The 25,680-nt window shown below is 44.8% G+C and overlaps 1 protein-coding gene across 2 annotated transcripts in view; it reads right to left on the bottom strand.

The window, feature by feature from the left end:
• Window positions 1–1,325: 1,325 nt before the first annotated feature.
• The window catches only part of LOC106565184 (ubiquitin-associated protein 2-like), a 39,126-nt gene continuing 14,771 nt past the window's right edge, over window positions 1,326–25,680 (bottom strand). Inside the window, exons 5-27 of one of the 2 annotated variants that reach the window (XM_014132027.2) lie at window positions 21,750–21,918; window positions 21,147–21,287; window positions 20,993–21,059; window positions 20,762–20,865; window positions 14,696–14,754; window positions 13,976–14,046; window positions 12,951–13,116; window positions 12,241–12,532; window positions 11,837–12,099; window positions 11,249–11,442; window positions 10,667–10,937; window positions 10,267–10,303; window positions 9,994–10,162; window positions 9,710–9,740; window positions 9,274–9,574; window positions 9,006–9,097; window positions 8,583–8,633; window positions 5,278–5,368; window positions 4,646–5,026; window positions 4,443–4,547; window positions 4,111–4,181; window positions 2,571–2,753; window positions 1,326–2,270 (exon numbers count right to left, since the gene is read on the bottom strand). In XM_014132027.2, coding sequence (XP_013987502.1) covers window positions 2,175–2,270; window positions 2,571–2,753; window positions 4,111–4,181; window positions 4,443–4,547; window positions 4,646–5,026; window positions 5,278–5,368; window positions 8,583–8,633; window positions 9,006–9,097; window positions 9,274–9,574; window positions 9,710–9,740; window positions 9,994–10,162; window positions 10,267–10,303; window positions 10,667–10,937; window positions 11,249–11,442; window positions 11,837–12,099; window positions 12,241–12,532; window positions 12,951–13,116; window positions 13,976–14,046; window positions 14,696–14,754; window positions 20,762–20,865; window positions 20,993–21,059; window positions 21,147–21,287; window positions 21,750–21,918 — 3,405 coding nt within the window. In that variant the 3' untranslated portion in view covers window positions 1,326–2,174. The remainder of the gene's footprint in view (window positions 2,271–2,570; window positions 2,754–4,110; window positions 4,182–4,442; window positions 4,548–4,645; window positions 5,027–5,277; window positions 5,369–8,582; window positions 8,634–9,005; window positions 9,098–9,273; window positions 9,575–9,709; window positions 9,741–9,993; window positions 10,163–10,266; window positions 10,304–10,666; window positions 10,938–11,248; window positions 11,443–11,836; window positions 12,100–12,240; window positions 12,533–12,950; window positions 13,117–13,975; window positions 14,047–14,695; window positions 14,755–20,761; window positions 20,866–20,992; window positions 21,060–21,146; window positions 21,288–21,749; window positions 21,919–25,680) is intronic. The other variant, XM_014132028.2, reaches the window with a different exon arrangement.

The following is a 25,680-nucleotide window of genomic DNA, read 5'->3' as shown; positions in this document are numbered from 1 at the left end:
TTGCACAACAGCATGTGACATTTGTCAATCAGTGTTGCTTCCTAAGTGGACAGTTTGATTTCACAGAAGTGTGATTGACTTGGAGTTACATTGTGTTGTTTAAGTGTTCCCTTTATTTTTTTGAGCAGTGTATAATAAACCTTAGGTCATTAATATGGTCGAATCCAGAAACTATCTCAAACATTCTTTCAGTGACATACGGAACAGTTCCGTATTTTATCTAACGGGTGGCATCCATAAATCTAAATATTCCTGTTACATCGCACAACCTACAATGTTATTTCATAGTTCTGGCAAATTAGTTCGCAACGAGCCAGATTCTGTATACCCTGATTCTGCGTGCAACGAACGCAAGAGAACTGACACAATTTCACCTGGTTAATATTGCCTGCTAACCTGGATTTCTTTTAGCTAAATATGCAGGTTTAAAAATATATACTTCTGTGTATTGATTTTAAGAAAGGCATTGATGTTTATGGTTAGGTACAGTCGTGCAACGATTGTGCTTTTGTTAAATCATTCCCGTTTGGCAAAGTCTGCTGTCTTTGTTAGGATGAAAGTCTTCACAGTTCGCAACAAGCCAGGCGGCCCAAACTGCTGCATATACCCTGACTCTGTTTGCAAGAGAAGTGACACATTTTCCCTAGTTAAAAGAAATTCATGTTAGCAGGCAATATTAACTAAATATGCAGGTTTAAAAATATATACTTGTGTATTGATTGTAAGAAAGACATTGATGTTTATGGTTAGGTACACGTTGGAGCAAAGACGGTCCTTTTTCGCGAATGCGCACCACATCGATTATATGCAAAGCAGGACAGGCTAGATAAACTAGTAATATCATCAACCATGTGTAGTTAACTAGTGTTTATGATTGATAGTTTTTTTTACAAGATAAGTTTAATGCTAGCTAGCAACTTACCTTGGCAACGTAAAGCAGGTGGTTAGAGCGTTGGGCTAGTTAACGTACGGTTGCATCCCCAAGCTGACAAGGTAAAAATCTGTCGTTCTGCCCCTGAACAAGGCAGTTAACCCACCGTTCCTAGGCCGTCATTGAAAATAAGAATGTGTTCTTAACTGACTTGCCTAGTTAAATAAAGGTTAAAAAAAAAAAAAACGGCAAATCGGTGGCCAAAAATACCGATTACCGATTGTTATGAAAACTTGAAATCGGCCATTATAAAATGTATCGCTCGACCTCTAGTCTTGATGCAATGGTTCAGCTATCTAGTGGGCAAAATCAATTATGCACGTTTTCTTCCACAAATGGATCAAGATGCTTTTCACCAGACACTCCACTCTGAAATGTATTACAGTATGGAAGGTTTTCTATAAAACAGGCAACATTTATTTTGGTTCTAGGGGGGGGAATAATTAAGAACTTTAATTTGTTGGACAATGAAGGATTAAACCAATTGCAGTGAGCTCAAATTATTGGGACAATACAATGACAGCTTTATATTGTTTTCATCCATATTGAGTGAACCATTTAAATTACAGTACTTGTCACAAGCATTGTGTGCTAGGAATATGGAACCAAATACTTTAATGGGGGAGACTATGTAAAAGGTTCACCTGATATGGATGAAAATACCCTCCGATTAAAGCTGACAGTGTGCACTTTAACCTCATTTCAAATCTGAAGTAAAGAGCCAAAACGAGACAAATTGACGCTATCCCAATACTTTGAGCTCGCTGTATAAAAAGGTGGAAATCACAAATGGAGGGGTAAAAACAAGCTATAAATTACCCTCAATAGAAAAGAGTTCACAGATGGGGGAGATGTGTGAAAAATTATGCTTAGCAGTAATGTACATCAGGTTCATGTATGCATACAAAAATCATCCACGCCACATGATGCTTGTTCTGGTTAAGTACTGTATATTCACCATCAACTTCATAATTACTTCTCCATGATATTTGATTCCTATCATCCTTCGAAAAAATCTTAACCAAATTTCATGTTCTACTAATACATATATACTGTATAAATACATACATAAATATATTTTACATACAACAGCCATACATTTTTAAAGGGGAATATTGAGCGGGGGGGTGGGGGGGTGGTAGTGTGTGTTTTAGCCTGGTGCTGTAAAATACTTTGTCCCCCCCCTCTGGTCTGATAAGTCAAGATAGGTGGGCATGATGCAGTGTGTACACACACAGTCCTGTCAGTTGCCCCAGTATGGGGAGCTGCCGTAGCTGGACTTGTTGACCTGGCTCTTCTGCTGCATGCTGCTAGACTGGCCTCGCTGGCTAGGACCTCCCTGCATACAGAGATAGAGGACAGTGTCACAGACTGGATATGACCAGCACAAGTACCACACTGATATAGACATGTAAACCAGAGGTAGGCAAAGTGATGGCTAGTGTGGGTACAGGCTTTTGTTGAAATAAAACTGTTTCACCAAATCAGTCTTAATTGAAGACTTGAGTAGAATCAGGTGTTACTGCTTGGCTGGAACAAAAGCCTACAAGCACAGGGTAGGATTGCCCACCACTGATCTAACCAGTGTCGTCGTGTGGCATGTTAACACAAGGTTGTAGACTATGGGTGAATGTGTTACCTGTCCGTCCTGGGCCAGATGATGGTGCAGCATCTGGGAGTGGGGTTGCTGGTGGGCAGGCTGCAGGATGTGGAGGAAGGGGGCGGGAGCGTAGCCACCCGGGGCCCCTCCAGGACCCCCCATAGCCGAAGGCAGGTTGAAGGGAGGGGGAGTCCCCGCATGGAAACCCTGCTTATCAAAGGACTGGAAACAGACCATTGGAGAGCAAAGTCAAGGTCAGTGATTACGTTTATCTGTAAAAAAAAAATGACCATGGAGAAAAAAATACCATAACACCGTTAAGCTCTGGCAAAGGACTAGAATTGAAATCATAATTGATGAGAGTATTGTGTTCGTGTATGATCCCAGGGAGATAAGCCCTGATGGACTAATGGGTATCGTAATGATGTACAATGAAAAAAATATAAACGCAACATGTAAAGTGTTGGTCCCATGTTTCATGAGCTGAAATAAAAGATCCCAGAAATGTTCCACATGCAGAAAATGCGCTCAAATTATGCACAAATTAGTTTATATATTTTTTTACTTTGCCAAGATAATCCATCCACCTGACAGGTGTGGCACATCAAGAGGCTGATTAAACAGCATGATCATTACACAGGTGCACCTTGTGCTGGGGACAATAAAAGGCCACTCTAAAATGTGCCGTTTTGTCACACAAACAATGTAATTGGCATGCTGACTGCAGGAATGTCCACCAGAGCTGTTGCCGGAGAATTGAATGTTAATTTCTCTACCATAAGCCGCCTCAAACAATGTTTTAGAGAAATTGTCTGTCTGTCCAACCGGCCTCACAACCGCAGACCATGTGTCAACGTGTAGGTGAGCGGTTTGATGATGTCAACGTTGTGAACAGAGTGCTTCATGGTGGCGGTGAGGTTACGGTATGGGCGGGCATAAGCTATGGACAACGAACACAATTGCATTTTATCAATGGCAATTTGAATGCACAGAGATACCGTGATGAGATCCCGAGGCCCATTGTTGCGTCATTCATCCGCCGCCATCACCTCATTTTTCAGCATGATAATGCACAGCCCCATGTCGCAAGGATCTGTACACAATTCCTGGAAGCTGAAAATGCCCCATTTCTACCATGGCCTGTATACTCACCAGACATGTCAGCCATTGTGTATGTTTGGGATGCTCTAGATCGATGTGTACGACAGCGTGTTTCCGTTCCCGCTAATATCCAGCAATTTCGCACAGCCATTGAATAGGAGTGGGACAACATTCCACAGGCCACAATCAACTCTATGTAAAGGAGACGTGTCGCGCTCCATGAGGCAAATGGTGGTCACACCAGATACTGAGTGGTTTTCCGATCCATACTTTTTTTTTTTTAAAGGTATCTGTGACCAACAGATGCATATCTGTATTCCCAGTCGTGAAATCCATAGATTAGTGCCTAATTAATTTATTTCAATTGACTGATTTCCTTATATGAACTGTAACTCAGTAAAATCCTAGAAACTGTTGCGTTTATAATTTGGTTCAGTATAAATAAAAATCTGAAACACAAACATTATAAACATCTCACCTGGGTCTTGTTGTAAACACTTCCACTGATTTCTGGGACCCCGGAGTTGCCTGACGTCACAGAGATGCCGCCTAGCATACGATAAAATATTTAAATAGGTGAACAAACATTCGTTTCACAGTCAACAGCATGACTTAAAGCCTCTTAAAATCAGGACAGCTTATGACTTTTGCCCAATACTGATATGAAATAATGTATCATCAGATGTCATTGAAATGGCAATATTATTTATTTATTTCACCAGGCAAGTTCTCATTTTTAATAACAGAACCGTTCAAGCATGGTAACGATATGGGGTCAGATGACCGGGATTTAATGGGAGGGTGATGTACCTTTACCGGGGCCTGTAGCAGCAGATTTGGCCTGGCTCTGGGAGGAGTTGCTATAGCCCTTGCTATAGTCTACTCCTGCTTGGCCCTGTGTCAGGTCCTCATACCCTGAGACCAAAACAACAACATACTGACATCAACTCTCTTTTCCACAGTGGTCAACTAGATTGTTGGTGTGTGTGTCTCCCTCTCTCACGGTAACCAACCTGAGCTGAAGGTGTGCTGGCCGTAGCCGCTGGGCTGCTGCTGCTGGAAGGGGCTGGCTGAGGGGTTTCCCAGACCCACACCGTGCTGCTTGGCTGGCCCCTGTCCCTGGGGCATGAACATGGTGTGGCCGTACTGGAAGGCAGCGCCAGGCATCCCGGGGTAGTAGGGCAGGCCTGTGTAGCTGTAGCCTGGCGGGAGGAAGGCCTGCTGCTGCTGGCTGTTGTGGTGGCCCTGGGGTTGGCCTTGAGGCTGGGGCTGGGGGGGTTGTGGCTGGGCCTGGTTCTGCCCTTGGCTCTGGCCCTGTTGGGGCTGCTGTTGGGCCGACAAGCTGCTAGGCGCAGGGGACGTGGAGTCACCCCTGCCAAACTTTGTGACTTCACCTGCGGAGGAAGGGAGAGGAGGGAAGATTACCGAAAGCGTGAGACATGGTAAAGATGTCCCCCAGGGGTGTGTGATCGTACCGGTTACTATTTTAGCAGACTAAACATGAACGATCTTCCCTTTTTTCTCCCCCTCAGCTCCATAGTCATGGAACTATTGTCAAACTAGTTTATAATTCCAGGACCCAGTTCCAAAGTTTCAAAACAGTTGACAAAAAGGGTTTGACTGTGTGTGAGCTAGAGTTGCTTACCTGAGTAGGGGTTATTGGCGAGGCTCCCATCTCTGCCAGAGAGTGCTGCGGGACCAGGGAATGTGATTCCGTAGTAATCCTGCAAAGAGGGCTTTACACAGAGAGAGACCGGATCAGAAACATAGAAATCCAAACCTGTCTAATTGGAATGAATGGCAGTAGAGTAGTAGCCTGGTTGCAGTCTCTGTTCAGCTATTATGTTCCACTGCTTGCCACTCCTGTCTCTTTGCCAAAGAGACTGGCCTTCCGGTAATCTTTAAATATGAACATTTATCATTAATGAACTTGAGGAGATCAGAGGATTTGATTCTGATTCGATAACCCTCACAGCTATCATCCAATCACAATGTTTATGCAAATTAGACTGAAAGGAAAACATTCTAACTTATTTCATAGATGTGATTGGAAACATTCTAACATTGGGCATTCTAACCTAATACATTTCATTGTAAACAAACATTGGCGCGGGAAAAACAGAGGATTCGGATTCCCCTTTATTGCATTTTTACAACCAGTCAAAGTGATCAAAACACACCAGAGAAGCTCTCGCCATTCAAACTTCCCCACCAGTTCACTGTGTGAACACTGTAGCCTATTTTATATCCAGCAAGCAAGAATAAGGTGCTTTTTCCCCTCAAATCTATACAGTACCAGTCAAATGTTTGGACACACCTACTCATTCAAGGGTTTTTCTTTATTTTTACTATTTTCTACATTGTAGAATAATAGTGAAGATATCAAAACTAATGAAATAACACATATGGAATCATGTAGTAACCAAAAAAGTGTTAAACAAATCAAAATCTATTTTAGATTTGAGATTCTTCAAAGTAGCCACCCTTTGCTTTGATGACAGCTTTGAACACTCTTGGCAATCTCTCAGACAGAAATACTCCTCAGTACCCCTCCACAGACGATCCCGCAGGTGAAGAAGCCGGATGTGGAGGTTCTGGGCTGGTGTGGGTACACATAGTCTGCGGTTGTGAGGCTGGTTGGATGTACTGCCAAATTCTCTAAAACGACATTGGAGGCGGCTTATGGTGAAGGAATGAACATTCAATTCTCTGGCAACAGCTCTGATGGACATTTCTGTTGTCAGCATGCCAATTGCACGCTCCCTCAAAACTTGAGACATCTGTGGCATTGTGTTGTGTGACAAAACTGCACATTTTAGAGTGGTCTTTTATTATCCCCAGCACGAGGTGCACCTGTGTAATGATCATGCTTATTAATCAGATTCTTGATATGCCACACCTGTCAGGTGGATGGATTATCTTGGCAAAGGAGAAATGCTCACTAACAGGGATGTAAACACATTTGTGCACCAACATTTGAGAGAAATTAGCTTTTTGTGCATTTTGAAAGTCTCTGGGATCGTTTATTTCAGCTCATGGGATCAACACTTTACATGTTGCGTTTATATTTTTGTTCAGTATATATTTCTACTTCTGGGACACGCATTGTGATAGGCTACCTGTTCAGGAGCTATAAGAGGAATAGAGAGAGGAAGGAAGAGAGAGAGGCCAATGGAGATGCCAGCGTTTGAATTGTGCAACAACGGAACAGTGAGACCGAGATCTGTAAGTTATAGGTGAATTAGGCTGGGCTATTATACTATTATTCGTATGCTAGCCTAAATATATATATTAGGCCCTGCCTACTACACTGAATCAAAGCGATCAGCATCTGTGCAATTCATCCAGAGACAAAAACAAGATCTGTCTGATGTGCCAATGAATTGAAGACGAACATCACTAAATGTGTCAGTTTAATTAAATGTGCAATAAAAAAAAAAGTGTAGTGTCCTAGGCCTATTTGAGACCCTGGCTGTTGACGTAGGTAACAGATCGCAAAGCAGGGACTGGAGCTACTTTTTGGAAATAGCAAGCTCGCGTTCTCATCCATAAACGCATTTTCAAGCGCATGTGCACTGTCCGGCAGCTCACATCAGCAGGATGGGTAGCCTTATCATTAGGAGTGACGTCTAAACGTGGATCGCTAAAATAATGATTATGATCACATTTCCTCAATTGAAATATTAGGCCTATGGGGACACCTAGACATTTGGCAGCCAAGCACGAGTGATCAGTGTAGCCTTTTATCGTCCAGACATGATGTTGAAATATTTTCAGGCCTAGAATAAAAACCACCAAGCTTCTATCGTCGACTCAATTGAATGAAGAAAAAAAAAAATCTGAATTACCAGGGGGAAGTTTGGAAAAACTAATGTCCATTCAGAAAGTTTCCTAAAGTAGCCTGTCTGGATTCCATCTCTTAATTAGAGGAGAGAAAAATAACATAACTGAAGTGAGCATAACACAATTGTAAAAATGTAAGCAAGTCCCGATCAGCAAGTACAAGGAATGACGACAAGTGCCAGTTTTGCATTTCTTTCCTCGTTAATAGGATGCAACCGAAGCTAACGTCGCTCGATTGAATCTTATGGGCTAATACAGTATTCTGTATCATTATTTCTCGCTCTCTCTCAGTACAGAGTCCTTTCTAGCCACTTTGAACAACATGATTTTGCATTGACACCTCCTTCTCACAAGGCAATGACCACAGCCCGTTATAACGGTATTGTTAATTGTTGTTCTTAAAATTCTAATTCTATATTGCGCCAAATTTGCACGCACCACATGTTCCATAACGTTGTCATGGAAAATAGAAATGCTTCCAACTACCAATCAGAAACTGCGCCGTAAATCCCCCCCCCGTATATTGAACGTTGAGATTGCCGAAAGGCCAGTCTGTTAGCTAAAAAAGACTGGTACCCAGACTAGTAGAGTAGGGTGTCCAACCAAAAACGTATCTTTTGACCAATTGGTAAAATGATGTGTAGATAATCCTCTAAGAAAACCAATGGTCCAAATCTCATGTCTCTATCATAATCCGTTCAAAAGTAATGTTTATTTTGTTTTACCCTTGTAGGAGGGCCAAAATTGGGTGACTAAATCAGACAAAAAAAGTGGTCAAAAATCAGGAAAATAGCATTGCGCCAGCTAGGCTGGATGCTGTGCGAGAATTAAGGCCAACTGACAGGCTCACTGTTGAACTCATCTTTCTTCTCGAATCCGGAGGACATAAAACAATATAGAGGTGAGATAGATATCGATTTTGAGACATGACATACAATATTTTTTATATTTTAGTATACACTTTTCATATTAATATGAAATTCCTGTGCTTTTTCATAGATTTCTCACAAAAACAATATGTGGGGAAGTGCCAAGATGGAGGCATGGTGGCTTCAAAACAGCGCCCCCTGTCAGTCATCAGTGCATATATAAATCATTGAGACTCACCATAGGCAGTCTGGACTGTAGCATGTGGAGGTCCTCATAGCCGTAGATCTGCTGTGGAACACATGGCAAATACAGTCACTTGAATGGATCATACACCCAAATAACAAAATATGTTTCTTTACTTTGAAAGCAGGGAAAGGAAAAGCGGGATACCCTAGTCAGTTGTACAACTGAATGCATTCAACTGAAATGTGTCTTCCACATTTAACCCAACCCCTCTGAATCAGAGAGGTGCGCGGGGCTGCCATAATCGACATCCATGTCTTCGGCACCCGTGGAACAGTGGGATAACTGTCTTGCTCAGGGGCAGAATGACAGATTGTTACCTTGTCACCTCAGGGATTCGGTCCAGCAACCTTTCAGTTACTGGCCCAACGCTCTAACCACTAGGCCAGGAGAGACAGTGACACACACAATAGTTACCGGGTAGGCAGGCAGCAGGCCTCCTGGGCCCATGATGTACTGGTTGGGCAGTAGTGGGGGAACCCCCTGAGACAGGTTAGGAGGAGCTTTACCTGAAAAACACAAGAACAAAACACTCACACACTGCTATCTAGACAGAATTACAGTTTCACTTATAGTCTTTACGTTTGTGTTTTAATATGTCGGTGAACGTGACTGTACGAGTGTGTGTATACATTTTGCATGCGCGCGTATATTCATGCATGTTTGAGTGTATGTTTGCGCGTACCAGTTGAGGAGGAGAGCAGCGGTGCGGTCCTGGGGGCCGAGGAGAGGTTCGATTGGGCCGTAGTCCCGTTGGCACTGAGCCCCAGTGCTTGGCTGGCGTGATGCCCGCTGCCACCCATGCTACTGACCATGCTGTTCATGTGGCTCATGGTGCCCATGATGTGAGCCATGCCGCTGTTGACCTGGTGGAGTGACTGGGCTGGGGCCTGGGCCGGGGCCTGGGCTGGGGCCTGGGCTGGGGCAGAGGAGTAGGAGCCAGACGAGGGTGCCAGAGAGCTCACACTACTGTCTACACTGGTATACTACACAGATAGAGGTAGAGTGAGAGAAAGAGAGAGAAACCGAGAGAGTTAGTTACAGAGGAGGTTGTACTCGGCATGGTAATCTCTTAAAAGAAGCGTGCGTGTGCGCGCGTGTCTGTGTTGAACAGTACTCACAGTGAGAGAGGAATGACTACTGCTGCCATGGCTACAATGTAGAGAGAGAAAGAGAGAAGAAGAGCGGGAAAGATACATTCATGAATGTCCTTAATATCCCCATTTGCCTTCTGCTCTTGATTTAGATATATTTACAATCAAGCATATTAATATAAATTGACCGAAGAAAGTAACTGCATTTCTAGCCTATAATGGCAAAACTTGGAATTCTGTATGTATAAATTGTCTCTAACTCACGTCAATGCAAGCACACATTCTAAGACGTAAAGGCAAGTGCGTGTTACCTGCTGAGTGGTGCCAGGCTGGCAGAGGGCATGTCGTGTGGCAGACTGGGGAGTGCTGTGCTGTGGGGGGGTATGGAGGAGGGCATGAGGGCAGAGGAGGCAGGGGCACTGCTGGTACTGATGCTCAGAGAGGGAGACTCCGGCTTTGGCGTAGAGGAGGCTGACAAAGCTGGGGAGAGAAAGAGGGAAACAATCAATTAAAAAACACAAATCCTGACAAAAAGAGCAGCACAGAATGAATGAATGAATGAATGAATGAAATGTGTAACTTACGGTCCATAGCAGACGTCCTCACACCGTTCAGACCGTTCTGTTGACACGAGCAAACGGCAAAGTTAACATTGGAATCTTCACCCATGTCAACTTATCTTTATTATCCCAACATTGCGAAATGCATTTATCATTCATATTTCATACACAACAAATAATGTGTCTTATTATTGCACAACCCAGGACATTGAGACTGTGGGAGAGGTCTGAGTCTTGTTCATTAGGGCACACCATAGCCAAAACCTTCAGCAACAGAACACAAAAACAAGCGATTCTTATAGGACAAGTTTAGGTAGTTTATCCCGGTTCCTGGACGTTTTCTTCAATTTGGTGCCTAATGAATACCACCCTGTTGGCCTGCAGTGTGTTCGTTAAGGCTTACATTAGCCCAACTTAGACTCACCATGATTGGCCCGGGTGCCTCTTTGCTCTGGGAGAAGGCCAGGTGTGAGTGAGGGGCCACAGGCCCACAGTCATAACCGCTCCCCACTGAGACAAAGGGAGACGTTGAAGAGGAAGAGGGCACCGAGGAGGAGATGGAGGAGGATGGAGTGGAGGAGCTGACTGTACCCATAGAGGGGGCCAGGCTGGACATGGGCACCGACGGGGAGTGGTAGACGGGCTCAGAGGATGAGAGAGGGAGAGGGACGGAAAGAGGGGTGCTCATAGATTCACTGGAGACAAACCGAGAAGGAGGTTTTAGTTAAACTATGTCGAGACACTTTAAAATGTATAATAAGAAGAATTCGCAAGGACTTCTAGGGTGAGCTAGCATGGTCATCAATCTGTTGACCACCCCTGGGGTCTGTTCAGGAGTGCAAAATAATATACACATCAACATAGAATATAACGTAGAATAACAAAGAAACTGTGCTGAAAAGATCGGACTGTCTGAGGCAAAATGTGGAATCATGTAAACTCGTTACTTTTCCTGTCTGTAACTTTCACCTCACTGAATACACCCGCGGTGGAGATTGTGACCCACCTGAGGGGATTGGAATAGAGGCTGGTCTGGCTCTGTGGGGCCGGGGTGGACTCCCTGGAGCCCCCGGTGACACACGTCTCCACGGGACCAAAGTCCGGCAGGGCCGCCTCCGAGCCAAAGTCCAGTGCTCCGAACTGAACGTTAAGACCGGGGACGTCGGCAGAGCCAGGCATTTCCACCGCCGACGAGGGGATCTGGAGTGGAGGGGAAAGCTCTTACTCAGAGGGGACTCATTGACGGGAAACAGCATCTTCATTATTCACAATCCTTGCATTTGAGAGAAAAGGATTGTGTCAAGATCTGCACAGATTTGCTAATCTTGATCGCCAATCCCCTCAAACACCATTAGCTTCTTCATTTAGAGCAGTGCTCTTCAACGCTGGGAATTTACCAATTAAGCATCAAGACCTTGATTAGATCAATCAGGTGTGTTTGTACTGGCCTAAAACAAGAACCTTGATAGCCAAAGTTGACCATTCCTGTCCTACACACTGGGTGAAGCCCAATTCTTTCCTTGATTCCTCCTGTCCTTGACTCCTTGACCTCACACAGGGAATCGAGGAAATACTTGTCTACGGTTCCTTTTACCTTAGAGGTGGGAGGTATCCTTCGTTTCTGGGCCTTTAGCTGCGGAACGCGGTGCTGCTGCAGCGAGTTGCTGCCTTGAGGGTCCGGTCCGGCGCTGGGGGCAGGCTTGGCACCGATGGTGGCCAGGGGGGGTCCCTGGATGGGGGAGGGGGATTGGGCTGGCGGGGGGCTGGGCTGGCGAGCAATGGGCAGGGAGGGGGCTCCGTGTCTCTGGGCCAGCTGGCTCAGCACCAGGGATGGCTCAGGCTGCAGCTTAAAGTCCCCTGGAGGGCGAACACACAAATACAGATCAGTCAGGCATACGGACACAACCACCACATACAGACACATGACCATTTAACAAAAAAAGACATATGCCAGGTATTTGAAATGATATATTATTTTCGTAAATCTATGTTTCTCACGGCTGAAGTGGGAGGTGTGTGAAGAGGATGTGGCGCTGGGCTCTGGGGCCTTGATATCCCAGCTTGAAGTGGAAGGCGGTGGGAGAACAGTGGGGGCTCCTCCTAGCCCTGGGAGTCTACTCCCCAGAGAGGTGTTGCTGGCCCCCTGAGTGCTGGGAGGGGGGGCTGCCTGGGAGGATGGGAGAGGACCCAGGCCCGGGCCCTTCAGCTGCTCCAAGATCTGGGCCCCCGGACTGGACTGACTCCTCTTAGACTGGCCCAGGTCCCCGAAACCTGCCCCTAGCACTGACGACTGGCAGACAGAAGGAGAGAGTTGAGTGAATGGGGCCCTATGTTAATACAAGCAAAATATGGCAACCAAGTAAGGGAAATACCACGTGACTTTTTCAACATTTTGTTAGGTTACAGCCGAAAACCTTTGGGATGAATTGGAACGCTGACTGCGAGCCAGGCCCAATCACCCAACATCAGTGCCTGACCTAACTACTGCTCTTTTAGCTGAGTGGAAGCAAGTCCCTGCAGCAATGTTCCAACATCTAGTGGAAAGCCTTCCCAGAAGAGAGGAGGCTGTTATAGCAGCAAAATGGGGGACAACTCCATATTAATGCGCATGGTTTTGGAATGAGATGTTCGACGAGCAGGTGTCTACATACTTTTGGCCATATGGTGTATGTATCTAAAAAGTTTTAAAGGGCACGAGTACGGCTCACCAGGGCGGCGTGTGCATAGCTGGTGCTGCCCGTGCCAATGGCCGACCCGTTGCGGGGGGGGTGATGGTGGGAGTTGGTGAAAACCAGGCTCTGCGTAGAGGGGGCATCCCCTCCTCCTCCTCTTCCTTCTCCCACTGGCTTCTGCAGCAGAGAGGGCAGGTCCAGACTACAGGAGACACATATAATTATTACAACACATGATACTATTTCTATTGCACACATACCCACTATGGAGAAAGTCTGATTAAAATTAACACAGTCATAACGGGACCATGTCTCAAGGGAAGGATGCAAACATCCTTCCTACTTACTATGCACATCCAAATGTGCCTACCAAAGCAGCTGGGCCAAACATATCACTTCATGGAATAAAACTGGCAAAGAGGTCAAGCTGTTATTTTGTGTACCCCTGGGCTGGTATTTTCCCCATATCTACACAACACCAAAAGCAGTGTTTTTATACAAATTTTGACATCTTAAAAAAAAAAAAAAAAATGTACCCCTTTTTCTCCCCAATTTCGTGGTATCCAATTGGTAGTTACAGTCTTGTCCCATTACTGCAACTCCTGTGCAGACTCGGGAGAGGCGAAGGTCGAGAGCAGTGCGTCTTCCGAAACACAACCCAGTCAAGCCGCACTGCTTCTTGACACAACGCCCGTTTAACCCGGAAGCCAGCCGCACCAATGCGTTGGAAGAAACACCGTACACCTGGCGACCGTGTCAGCGTGCACTGCGCCCGGCCCACCACAGGAGTCGCTAGTGTGTGATGGGACAAGAACATCCCTGCCGGCCAAACCCTCCCCTAATCCGGACGACGCTGGGCCAATTTTGCACCGCCCTGTGGGTCTCTCGGTCGCAGCCGGGGGCGACAGAGCCTGGACTCGAACCAGCATCTCTCGCGGCACTGCTAGCACTGCAATGCAGTGCCTTAGACCACTGCGCAACTCGGGAGGCCTCAAAAGCAGTGTTGACATGTGACGGGTGGGTACCCTAGCTAGTCGTGCGGATGGTGAGCTGGGAGTTACCTTTGCCCAGGTGTGATGTGGTTCTGAGGTGCAGGTGCACTTGAGGCGGTGAACACTTTGGTCTCAGAGAGCTAAGGGGAGACAGAGAGTTATTGACAAATGTAATAGACCAAGTTGTGAGACATAAGGCTAACTATAGTTTTACTAAACCTTTTGAAATCACACTGTATGAACTAGTACACTGTTTTGCAGGACTCCAATTTCAAACATTAAATTGGTAGCACTGGTGCTCCCCACTTTAAAAGGTAAAGAGAACATAGAATTCAGGAGCACCAGAAAATACATTTTTGTTAAATCGATTGAGATGCAGCCTTATGAATTCCAGCTACTTCTGAAGCACGTTGTTCCCTAAAAACGAATATGTAACCCTGTAAATACATTTGTTTATTATAAAAAGCTCAAATGTAATTTAAATGAAAAAGTCATTTGTGGAATATTTGGTTTCTACCTTATGTAAAATAACTATTTTCCTATTGAGATGCATTACATTGAAAATTATACACCGTCTCTTTAAGAACATTTGTGACGACAACATGCAAGAACTGTCATTCATTAATTGCTATGATCATTGATCTCCTGAAGAAGCTATCCCTTTTCCGTCCACCCTGTGCCCTCAAATGTTTGGATATACTGATAATGTTACCAGGTTGTTAGCTAGCTAGCTAGCTCCTTCCACCCCCTGACCACTACTACTCCCCAGTCCCCATTACCCAGACTCACACTCATCTCTTCGCTCCAGTCCTCAGCAGCCCAGTCCTCCAGAGTACTCCTCCAGGCCACTGCAGGGAGCACACCAGAGAGTGGTCAGAGCTCAGCGATGAATGGAAACAACACAGGGGCTTCTTGGAGAGGCGTTTGTGAATATGGACTGTAATTCAGCGGCATTGCTAGGGACATTTCCCTAGCAACAGTCTACAGGGTCCCATTAGAAATACAACAATAAAACATCTATATGTGATTCAAAATGTCAGTTGAAAGATGGGCACCGCAAGTTTCTTTCTCTTGCCTAGAAGCAAGGACTGTTTATGCATTTAGTCAACTTCTCTATCATTTATAGCCATGCTAAACAAACAGCTTCTACATTTCGGTTGATATAATAACATAATACAATAATATAATACAATGCGTTTTGTCAAGAAAATCATTGACAATATTAATAATAATCAATAATGAAATTAATATAATCAGTAAACACTAAGCGTTGGTCTGCATGTCAGTCTGATAATTAGCCGTCAAATGCTTGCTTCCTCGGTCCTTGTTTCCTCCACTCCTTGCGTCTCCTCAAAAGTGCATTTTTCCTAATATTAAGCACATTGCTTATATTTACAACAGGAGAATAGCCTACCTGACTGGCATGAAAATGAACCACGGGAAAAGTGTCCTCCATTTGCAATGTTTTCTTATGATTTTTTACCCCCTTTTTCCCCAAAATTTCATGATATCCAAATTGGTAGTTACAGTCTTGTCCCGTCGCTGCAACTCCCGTACGGACTCGGGAGAGGCGAAGGTCGCACTGCTTTTTGACACACGGCTCGCTTAACCCGGAAACCAGCCACACCAATGTGTCGGAGGAAACACAGTACAGTAGTGGCCAAAAGTTTTGAGAATGACACAAATATCAATTTCCACAAAGTTTGCTGCTTCAGTGTCTTTAGATATTTTTGTCAGATGTTACTATGGAATACTGAAGTATAATTACAAGGATTTCATAAGTGTCAAAGGCTTATTGACAATTACATGAAGTTGATGCAAAGAGTCAATATTTGCAGTGTTGACCCATCTTTTTCAAGACCTCTGCAATCCGTCCTGGCATGCTGTCAATTAACTTCTGGGCCACATCCTGACTGATGGCAGCCCATTCTTGCATAATCAATGCTTGGAGTTTGTCAGAATTTGTGGGTTTTTGTTTGTCCACCCGCCTCTTGAGGATTGACCACAAGTTCTCAATGGGATTAAGGTCTGGGGAGTTTCCTGGCCATGGACCCAAAATATCGATGTTTTGTTCCCTGAGCCACTTAGTTATCACTTTTGCCTTATGGCAAGGTGCTCCATCATGCTGGAAAAGGCATTGTTCATCACCAAACTGTTCCTGGATGGTTGGGAGAAGTTGCTCTCGGAGGATGTGTTGGTACCAGTCTTTATTCATGGCTGTGTTCTTAGGCAAAATTGTGAGTGAGCCCACTCCCTTGGCTGAGAAGCAACCCCACACATGAATGGTCTCAGGATGCTTTACTGTTGGCATGACACAGGACTGATGGTAGCGCTCACCTTGTCTTCTCCAGACAAGCTTTTTTCCGGATGCCCCAAACAATCGGAACAGGGATTCATCAGAGAAAATGACTTTACCCCAGTCCTCAGCAGTCCAATCCCTGTAACTTTTGCAGAATATCAGTCTGTCCCTGATGTTTTTCCTGGAGAGAAATGGCTTCTTTGCTGCCCTTCTTGACACCAGGCCATCCTCCAAAAGTCTTCGCCTCACTCTGCGTGCAGATGCACTCACACCTGCCTGCTGCCATGCCTGAGCAAGCTCTGTACAGGTGGTGCCCCGATCCCGCAGCTGAATCAACTTTAGGAGACGGTCCTGGCGCTTGCTGGACTTTCTTGGGCGCCCTGAAGCCTTCTTCACAACAATTGAACCGCTCTCCTTGAAGTTCTTGATGATCCGATAAATGGTTGATTTAGGTGCAATCTTACTGGCAGCAATATCCTTGCCTGTGAAGCTCTTTTTGTGCAAAGTAATGATGATGGCACGTGTTTCCTTGCAGGTAACCATAGTTGACAGAGGAAGAACAATGATTCCAAGCACCACCCTCCTTTTGAAGCTTCCAGTCTGTTATTCGAACTCAATCAGCATGACAGAGTGATCTCCAGCCTTGTCCTCGTCAACACTCACACCTGTGTTAACGAGATAAATCACTGACATGATGTCAGCTGGTCCTTTTGTGGCAGGGCTGAAATGCAGTGGAAATGTTTTTTGGAGGATTTAGTTCATTTGCATGGCAAAGAGGGACTTTGCAATTTATTGTAATTCATCTGATCACTCTTCATAACATTCTGGAGTATATGCAAATTGCCATCATACAAACTGAGGCTGCAGACTTTGTGAAAATTAATATTTGTGTCATTCTCAAAACTTTTGGCCACGACTGTACAGCTGGCAACCGAAGTCAGAGTGCATGTGCCCAGCCGCCACAAGGAGTCGCTAGAGCATGATGGGACAAGGAAATCCCCCAAACCCTTCCCTAACCCGGGATAGAACCCGGATCTGTAGTGACGCCTCTAGCACTTACTCTGTTGGGTAAGCCACATTGAGTAAAAAATGTTTTGGTTGATGCTAGTGGTTGTATTAATTTGGGATCTATCGCATCCCACAACTGTCCCAGACTATGTTTGGAATATTTATTTCTCACACAGATTAGAATAGGTCAACATTTGTACTATTGGGGATAGTAGATTGACATAGGCTAGTGCTTTTGCTGTTCGTTAGGCCTACTCATCTTGTTGACTGACGAAAAGTAAATGTGGACAGTTCTTCCAACATCTTCAATATGCACCTCGGAATTGGACAAGGATGTGCGCAGTTGCGTCCCCGATGTGTCTGTCTTCACTTGTATCCTGTGAGAAAGACCCGATCATGTGATGGAGAGCCATGTGAGTGAGAGGTGATTCGGAGCGCGTAGCACTCAGGGAGAAGGGGACAACAGCCACTGGCCGCAAAAGGCATGGATTGTTTTAGGGTGCATTACGGCCACACAAAGGGGATGCCGCCGTGAAATTCTAGGCATTATCAAGTGCTTGTCAAATTGTGAGTGATGTAGTGTGTACAGCCTGCACAAAAACCAAAGCAGAACTCATGCCTTTCAATCAACTTTTTTCAAATCCTCATTAGAGTGGCTTTACAATGTATTAAAAATCTAAACATATAGGACAACGTTTGTAAAATAACTAAAGTTATTCATGTAACTCTAAATTAAGCATATAGGAATACTTATTTGTTAGCGACGCAATACAGAATAGCCGCATGTGCGCACTCCCTCAAATCATTTGGAGAAAATATCCTTTCTATTCAACATAAGGACAACTCAGATAATGCTATTCTGTTCTTCTGAAACAGACTACACTTTCTTCATATCATGCTTCTTTAGACCTGTCTAAAATAAATCATGGATTTATTGTGAAGGTTTAGGCTATATTATATGGATCTATTAGACTTTTTAAAATGTAGACGTTCCAAAGGTCTGCATCAGTGGCTTGTAGGCTGTGTGTGGAAGCCAGGAGATGCTAAATGTGTTTATGTTGATTAACGGTCAATTACCGTGAGACTGTCAGTTGCTTGACAATCACCGGTTGACAACATTTTGTGACCACCACAGCCCTAGAGGGACCTCTGACCTTCTCATTTAATGGGTTTTGAGAAAGAGATGAGAGGATGCGACGAATCAAGGAAATGCAATTGAGATTGTTTCCTCCTACTAAGCTAACATCTGGAATTGTTTTAAGATGGTCATTTCAAGGATTTATAATTGTAGGACCTCTTTAGGTATAAAAATAAATAATTAACCATTGAATTTGGCCTTACTGCTATTAGCCAAATGAAACACATTAAATAACAGATTAATACATGGCAAAACAGATAGTCAAAAACAATTATCAAAAGGAAGTTTGTTTTGAAGTGTCTGTCCTATATCTGAGAGATAAGAATGACTTTTTTTTATTTTTTTATTACCCATATTTAACACTTTTTTTGGTGCACTAAACTACATGGCCAAAAGTATGTGGACAACTGCTCGTCAAACATCTCATTCCAAAATCATGGACATTAATATCGAGTTGGTCCCCTCTTTGCTGCTATAACAGCCTCCACTCTTATGGGAAGGCTTTCCACTACATGTTGAAACATTTCTGCGGGGACTCCATTCAGCCACAAGAGCATTAGTGAGGTCAGGCACTGATGTTGGGCGATTAGGCCTGGCTCACAGTCAGCATTACAATTCATCCCAAAGGTGTTCAATGAGGTTGAGGTCAGGGCTCTGTGCAGGCCAGTCAAGTTCTTCCACACCGATCTCGACAAACCATTTCTGTATGGACCTCGCTTTGTGCACAGGGGCATTGCCATGCTGAAACAGGAATGTGCCTTCCCCAAAATGTTTCCACAAAGTTGGAAGCACAGAATCGCCTAGAATGTCACTGTATGCTGTAGCGTTAAGTTTTCCCTTCACTGGAACTAAGAGGCCTAGCCCGAACCATGAAAAACAGCCCCACACCATTATTCCTCCTCCACAAAACTTTACAGTTGGCACTATGCATTGGGGCAGGCAGCGTTCTCCTGGCATCCGCCAAATCCAGATTCGTCCGTCGGACTGCCAGACGGTGAAGTGCGATTCATCACTCCAGAGAACGCGTTTCCACTGCTTTAGAGTCCAATGGCCGCAAGCTTTAGACCACTCCAGCCGACGCTTGGCATTGCGCATGGTGACCTTAGGCTTATGTGTGGCTGCTTGGCCATGGAAACCCATTTCATGATGCTCCCGAAGAACAGTTATTTTGCTGACGTTGCTTCCAGAGGCAGTTTGGAACTCGGTAGTGAGTGTTGCAACCGAGGACAGATGCTTTTTAGGCGCTTCAGCACTCTGGGGTCCCGTTCTGTGAGCTTGTGTAGCCTACCACTTCGAGGCTGAGCCATTGTTGCTCCTAGACGTTTCCACTTCACAATAACAGCAATTACAGTTGATCGGGGCAGCTCTGGCAGGGCAGAAATTTGATGAACTGACTTGTTGGAAAGGTGGCATCCTATGACAGTCCCACGTTGAAAGTCACTGAGCTCTTCAGTAAGGCCATTCTACTTCCACTGTTTGTCTATGGAGATGGCGGTGTGCTTGATTTTATACACCTGTCAGCAACGGGTATGGCTGAAATAGCCGAATCCAGTCATTTGAAGGGGTGTCATTTGTAGTGTACTTCCATATACACTGAGTATACCAAACATTAGGAACACCTTCCTAATATTGAGTTGCACCCCGACCCCTTTGCCCTCAGAACAGCCTCAATTCGTCGGGGCATGGCCTCTACAAGATGTCGAAAGCGTTCCACAGGGATGCTGGCCCATGTTGACTCCAATGCTTACCACAGTTGTGTCAAGTTGGCTGGATGTCCTTTGGGTGGTGGACCATTCTTGATACACACGGGAAACTGTTGAGCGTGAAAAACCCAGCAGCATTGCAGTTCTTGACACAAACTGGAGCGCCTAGGACCTACTACCATACCCCATTCAAAGGCGCTTAAATCTTTTGCCTTGCCCATTCATACCCATAATGGCACACATACACAATCCAAGTCTCAATTGTCAAGGCTTAAAAATCCTCCTTTAACTTGTATCATCCCCTTCATCTACACGGATCGAAGTGGATTTAACAAGTGTCATCAATAAGGGATCATAGCTTTCACCTGGATTCACCTGGTCAGTCTATGTCATGGAAAGTGCCGGTGTTCTTAATGTTTTGTATACTCTGTATACTTCCATTCATTTTTTAAACTGGTACTGGGCTACCTTCAGATGAGTCTTGTGAGCATCCTAGAGAAAAACAACTGACATGTAAGTGTTCCTGAGAGTCTCATCTTTCCGTAGAGGGGTCATATTAGTGTGTAGCCAAAACTGTTCGGATGCTATAGACAGAAGTCGGCAGTACCGACTTCAGACTTGTGGGGGTCTTGGAGCAAAACGAAGAACACCACTACTTTTTGAAGAAGCCAGAGAGTTTCATGATCCTTCTCTGTGTGAAGCCTCACCTGTCCCGTCTGTGCTGTTGCTGTTGTTGGCCCCTGACTCCCAAGCGTCACCTTGTGTGGTCCCTGTCCCCTGTTCTGGGGTGTAGTCTGCTGGGTTAAAGGTCCTGAGGGGAGAGAGAGAGAGAGAGAGAATGAGGGTAGGTGAGGTTTAGGTTTAAGAAGAACTAGTGTACGAGGAACCAGAAAAGGACAGTTGTGTGTGTACGAGTTTGTGTGTATTACAGAACTCACCCCATTCCCTGGGCTGAGAACCTGCTTCCCGCTGGTGCCCTGCCCCTTCCTCTGCCTCCAGATCCGACTGAACCACACAGACCCGCACAAGGTCAACACATAGTAAGCATGGCACCAGAAAAATTGTGTGAAGTTAAGAGAGCACTTAAGTTACCTGGGAGTGTTGACTGGAACATATGAGAAAGTGCCACTAATTGACACTCACCTCTACCCCCTCTTCCCCCCCTGCGACCTCGCTCTGACACTCTGTCCAAAGGGCCAGGGACCGCCTCCACATCATTTTCCTCTGGCCGCACTGCACAGGGAGACAGAGAGAGCGAAGGAGCAAGAAAGCGAGGTGGGGAGGGACAAAGAGGGAGACAGAGAGAGAGGGATAGCGATAGAGAAGGAGAGAGAAGTGGGGAGAGACCAACAGAGAGATGATTTAGTGATTACGGTCAGTACAAAGCTATGTGCTGCCTAGTAAGCAATTCTGCAGAATAGTGCATTGATGACGAACTAATTGCTTAATGACAAATTGGCTGGCTATTCATTCTTAGTAAGTGCTCTATGTAGTGTTCTCTAATCCAAAGTACCGCCAATGAGAATAAACACACTAACTGTAAATGTACTAACCACACCATGGTTGAGTAACTCAAATCCTCAACAGCTCACTGACTTCTCATTCTTCCTGGCTCTTAGGTGATCAATTAAGCCTAGTGTTATAGTGCCTTGTTCATTAACATATGCATAGAATTTGATTCCGTGGCCCCCTAACCTCTCTCAACCTGGCGGCTGCGGTTGCTGGCCCCCCTGCCTCTCCGATTGCTCCCCCCGCGGCCCCTGCTGCCCTCTCGCTCTCCTCCTCTCTTCTCCCGGTTCTCCTTGCCCTCCGTCGAGCCGTCCTTCGCTAGGGGTTTCTTCTTCCCAACTGTCTCCCATGAGGTCTGTGAGAGAGAGAGAGAGAGAGAGAGAGAGAATATGTATGACCATAGAGACACATATTTCCCTCAGATTACACAGACCCACAAAGAATTTGGAAACAAACTGAATTTCGATCAACTCCCATATCTATTGGGTGAAACACCACAATGTGACATCACAGCAGCAAGATTTGTGACCTGTTGACAGAAGAAAAGTGAAGAACAAACACCATTGTAAATGCAACCCATATTTATGTTTATTTATTTTCACTTTTGTACTTTAACTATTTGCACATAATATGACATCTGAAGTGTCTTTATTCTTTTGGAACTTTTGTGAGTGTAATGTTCACTGTATTTTGAATTTTTTTATTGTTTGTTTCACTTTTGTTTATTAGCTATTTCACTTGATTTGGCAATGTAAACATATGTTTCCCATGCCAATAAAGCCCTTAAATTGAAAATTGAGAGAGAGCGAGTGGGAGAGAGCTAAAGAGAGCTGGAGGGAGCTAAAGAGAGCTAGAGAGAGCTAGAGCTAGAGAGTGAGAGCTAGAGAGTGAGCGCTAAAGAGAGCGAGAGCTAAGGAGAGCTAGAGAGAGCGAGAGCTAGAGCAAGCGAGAGCTAAAGAGAGCTAGAGAGAGCGAGCGAGAGCTAAAGAGAGGGAGCTAGAGCTAAAGAGAGCTAAAGAGAGCTAGAGAGAACTAAAGAGAGCGAGCGAGAGCTAGAGAGAGCGAGAGCTAAAGAGAGCGAGCGAGAGCTAAAGAGAGCGAGCGAGAGCTAAAGAGAGCGAGCGAGAGCTAAAGAGAGCGAGCGAGAGCTAAAGAGAGCGAGAGCTAAAGAGAGCGAGCGAGAGCTAAAGAGAGCGAGCGAGAGCTAAAGAGAGCGAGCGAGAGCTAAAGAGAGCGAGCGAGAGCTAAAGAGAACTAGAGAGAGCTAAAGAGAACTAGAGAGAGCTAAAGAGAACTAGAGAGAGCTAAAGAGAACTAGAGAGAGCTAAAGAGAACTAGAGAGAGCTAGAGAGAGAGAGAGCGAGAGAGCGACTGACTTTTGACCTCTCCGTATTGATCCTAATTTGCTTTGAGAGAGGGGGGGAGGAAAAGGGAAATGGAAATGAGAGAAGGGGAGGGGAGATGCGATAGGAGAGGAAAGAGTGGCAAAGACCTACAGATTGCAGGAATAAAAGTTAAGTCAGATCCTACAAATCTACAACTGCTTGAACTAGTCAACGTAAAATTAAAAATGGATGGATGGAATCGATACGTATTTTTTTGGCCTCTATGTACTCCTCCTACTGCAGTGTCACAATGTCATTGACATATCATAGGATGAATGACCACAGGGCAGGCAGGCAGCAGTAGCTGATAATATCATGGGAGGATTACATACATAGGAGCAAAATGACCCAGTCTATTTCAGGACTTCCAAGAAACAACAACAGCGTAACTGTGGTGGAGTGGAGATCTCTTTCACTTCACCATCTGTGCTGCGGTGCTCTCCTCTGAAACACCTCGATTATTTTACTACTGAATCAGGAGCTGACAGAACAAGTGACAAGTGTTGTTCATCCTAGATTCAGAGGCCATAATACCTTTTCTATTGTCCTCGTGTAAAATTGTTGAATAATAATCACAATATGCCTTTATTCAATCACCCAACATGCAACTGGACAAGTCCCCCTGGCACAGTTGGCACAAGCCCCTATTTTCAGTTTCCTTGGATAGATATAGCAATGTGCACGGCACCCTTGGGCTTGATTGGAAGGGGATGTGGCAAGGGTCATTAAGAGATCCATTGCCTAAAGCACATTTTTAAAAAGTCTTCAGGCTGATTCAATCCACTGTAGATAGAAGTATTGTATTAGGTACATTATGTCATCTGTCCATTACAAAACGTGAGAACATATTTCCATCGTATCAGATCTGTGCTCCAACTCTAACAGATGTAGATCAAATCAAGTTCTATCTGTCACACGCGCCGAAGACCTTAACGTGAAATGCTTACTTAACGAGCCCTTAACCAACAATGCAGAGTTTAAAAAAAGTTAAGAACAATTTGCTATATAACCTAAAGAAAAAATATTAATACTATAAAATAACATTAACGAGGCTATATACAAGGGGTACCAATTCCAGAGTCAATTTGCAGGGGTAAGGGTAAGTCGAGGTAATTTAAGTAATGCGTACATGTAGGTAGGGATAAAGTGACTATGCCTAGATGATAAACAGAGAGTAGTAGCAGCGTATGTGAAGAGTATGAAGGAATATGAACGTACAGTGTATTCGGAAAGTATTCAGACCCCTTTACTTTTCCCACATTTAGTTACGTTACAGCCTTATTCTAAAATTAATACAACTGTTTTTTGTCCTCATCAATCTACATGCAATACCCGACAATGACAAAGCAAAAAAACTGAAATTCCACATTTACATAAGTTTACAGGCCCTTTACTCAGTACTTTGTTGGAGCACCATCGGCAGTGATTACAGCCTCAAGTCTTCTTGGGCATGACCCTACAAGCTTGGCACACCTGTATTTGGGGAGTTTCACCCATTCTTCTCTGCAGATCCTCTCAAGCTCTGTCAGGTTCAATGGGGAGCGTCGCTGCACAGCTATTTTCAGGTCTCTCCTGAGATGTTCCATCAGGTTCAAGTCGGGGCTCAGACTGGGCCACTAAAGGACATTCAGAAACTTGTCCCGAAGCCAATCCTGCGTTATCTTGGCTGTGTGCTTAGGGTCGTTGTCCTGTTGGAAGGTGAACCTTCTCCCCAGTCTGATGTCCTAAGCACTCTGGAGCAGGTTTTCATCAAGGACCTCTCTGTACTTAAATGAGAACTTGTTCTTAACTGGCCTACCTGGTTAAATTATGTTTTTCTTTTTTTTCTCTTCTTTTTTTTATAAATAAAAAACACTTTGCTCTGTTCATCTTTCCCTCAATTCTGACTAGTCTCCCAGTCCCGGCCACTGAAAAACATCCCCACAGCATGATGCTGCCATCACCATGCTTCACCTTATGGATGGTGCCAGGTTTCCTCCAGACGTGACGTTTGGCATTCTGGCCTAAAGAGTTCCATCTTGGTTCCATCAGACCAGAGAATCTTGTTTCTCATGGTCTGAGTCCTTTAGGTGATTTTAGGCTGTCATGTGCCATTTACTGAGGAGTGGCTTCCGTCTGGCCACTCTATCATAATGGCCTGATTGGTGGAGTGCTGCAGAGATGGTTGTCCTTCTGGAAGGTTCTCCCATCTCCACAGAGGAACTCTGGAGAGCTGTCAGAGTGACCATCGTGTTGTTGGTCACCTCCCTGACCAAGGCCCTTCTCCCCTGATTGTTTAGTTTGGCCGGGCGGCCAGCTCTAGGAAGAGTCTTAGGGGTTCCAAACTTCTTTCATTTAGGAATGAGGGAGGCCACGGTGTTCTTGGGGACCTTCAATGCTGTAGATATTTTTTGTACCCTTCCCCAGATCTGTGCCTTGACACAATCCTGTCACGGACAATTCCTTCGACCTCATGGCTTGGTTTTTGCTCTGACATGCACTATTAACTGTGGGACCTTATATAGACAGGTGTGTGCCTTTCCAAATCATGTCCAATCAATTGAATTTACCACAGGTGGACTCCAATGAAGTTGTAGAAACATCAAGGATGATCAATGGAAACAGGATGCACCTGAGCTCAATTTCGAGTCTGAATACTTATGTAAATAAGGTATTTTTTTTTTAAATAAATTTCCAAAAAAAATCCTAAATACCCGTTTTCGCTTTGTCATTATGGGTTATTGAGTGTAGAT

The sequence above is a fragment of the Salmo salar genome, chromosome ssa12 (assembly GCF_905237065.1).
Source record: "Salmo salar chromosome ssa12, Ssal_v3.1, whole genome shotgun sequence".
Lineage (NCBI taxonomy): Eukaryota > Metazoa > Chordata > Actinopteri > Salmoniformes > Salmonidae > Salmo > Salmo salar.
The sequence above is the reverse complement of the archived record's forward strand: the minus strand, read 5'-3'. Positions and strand labels throughout refer to the sequence as shown.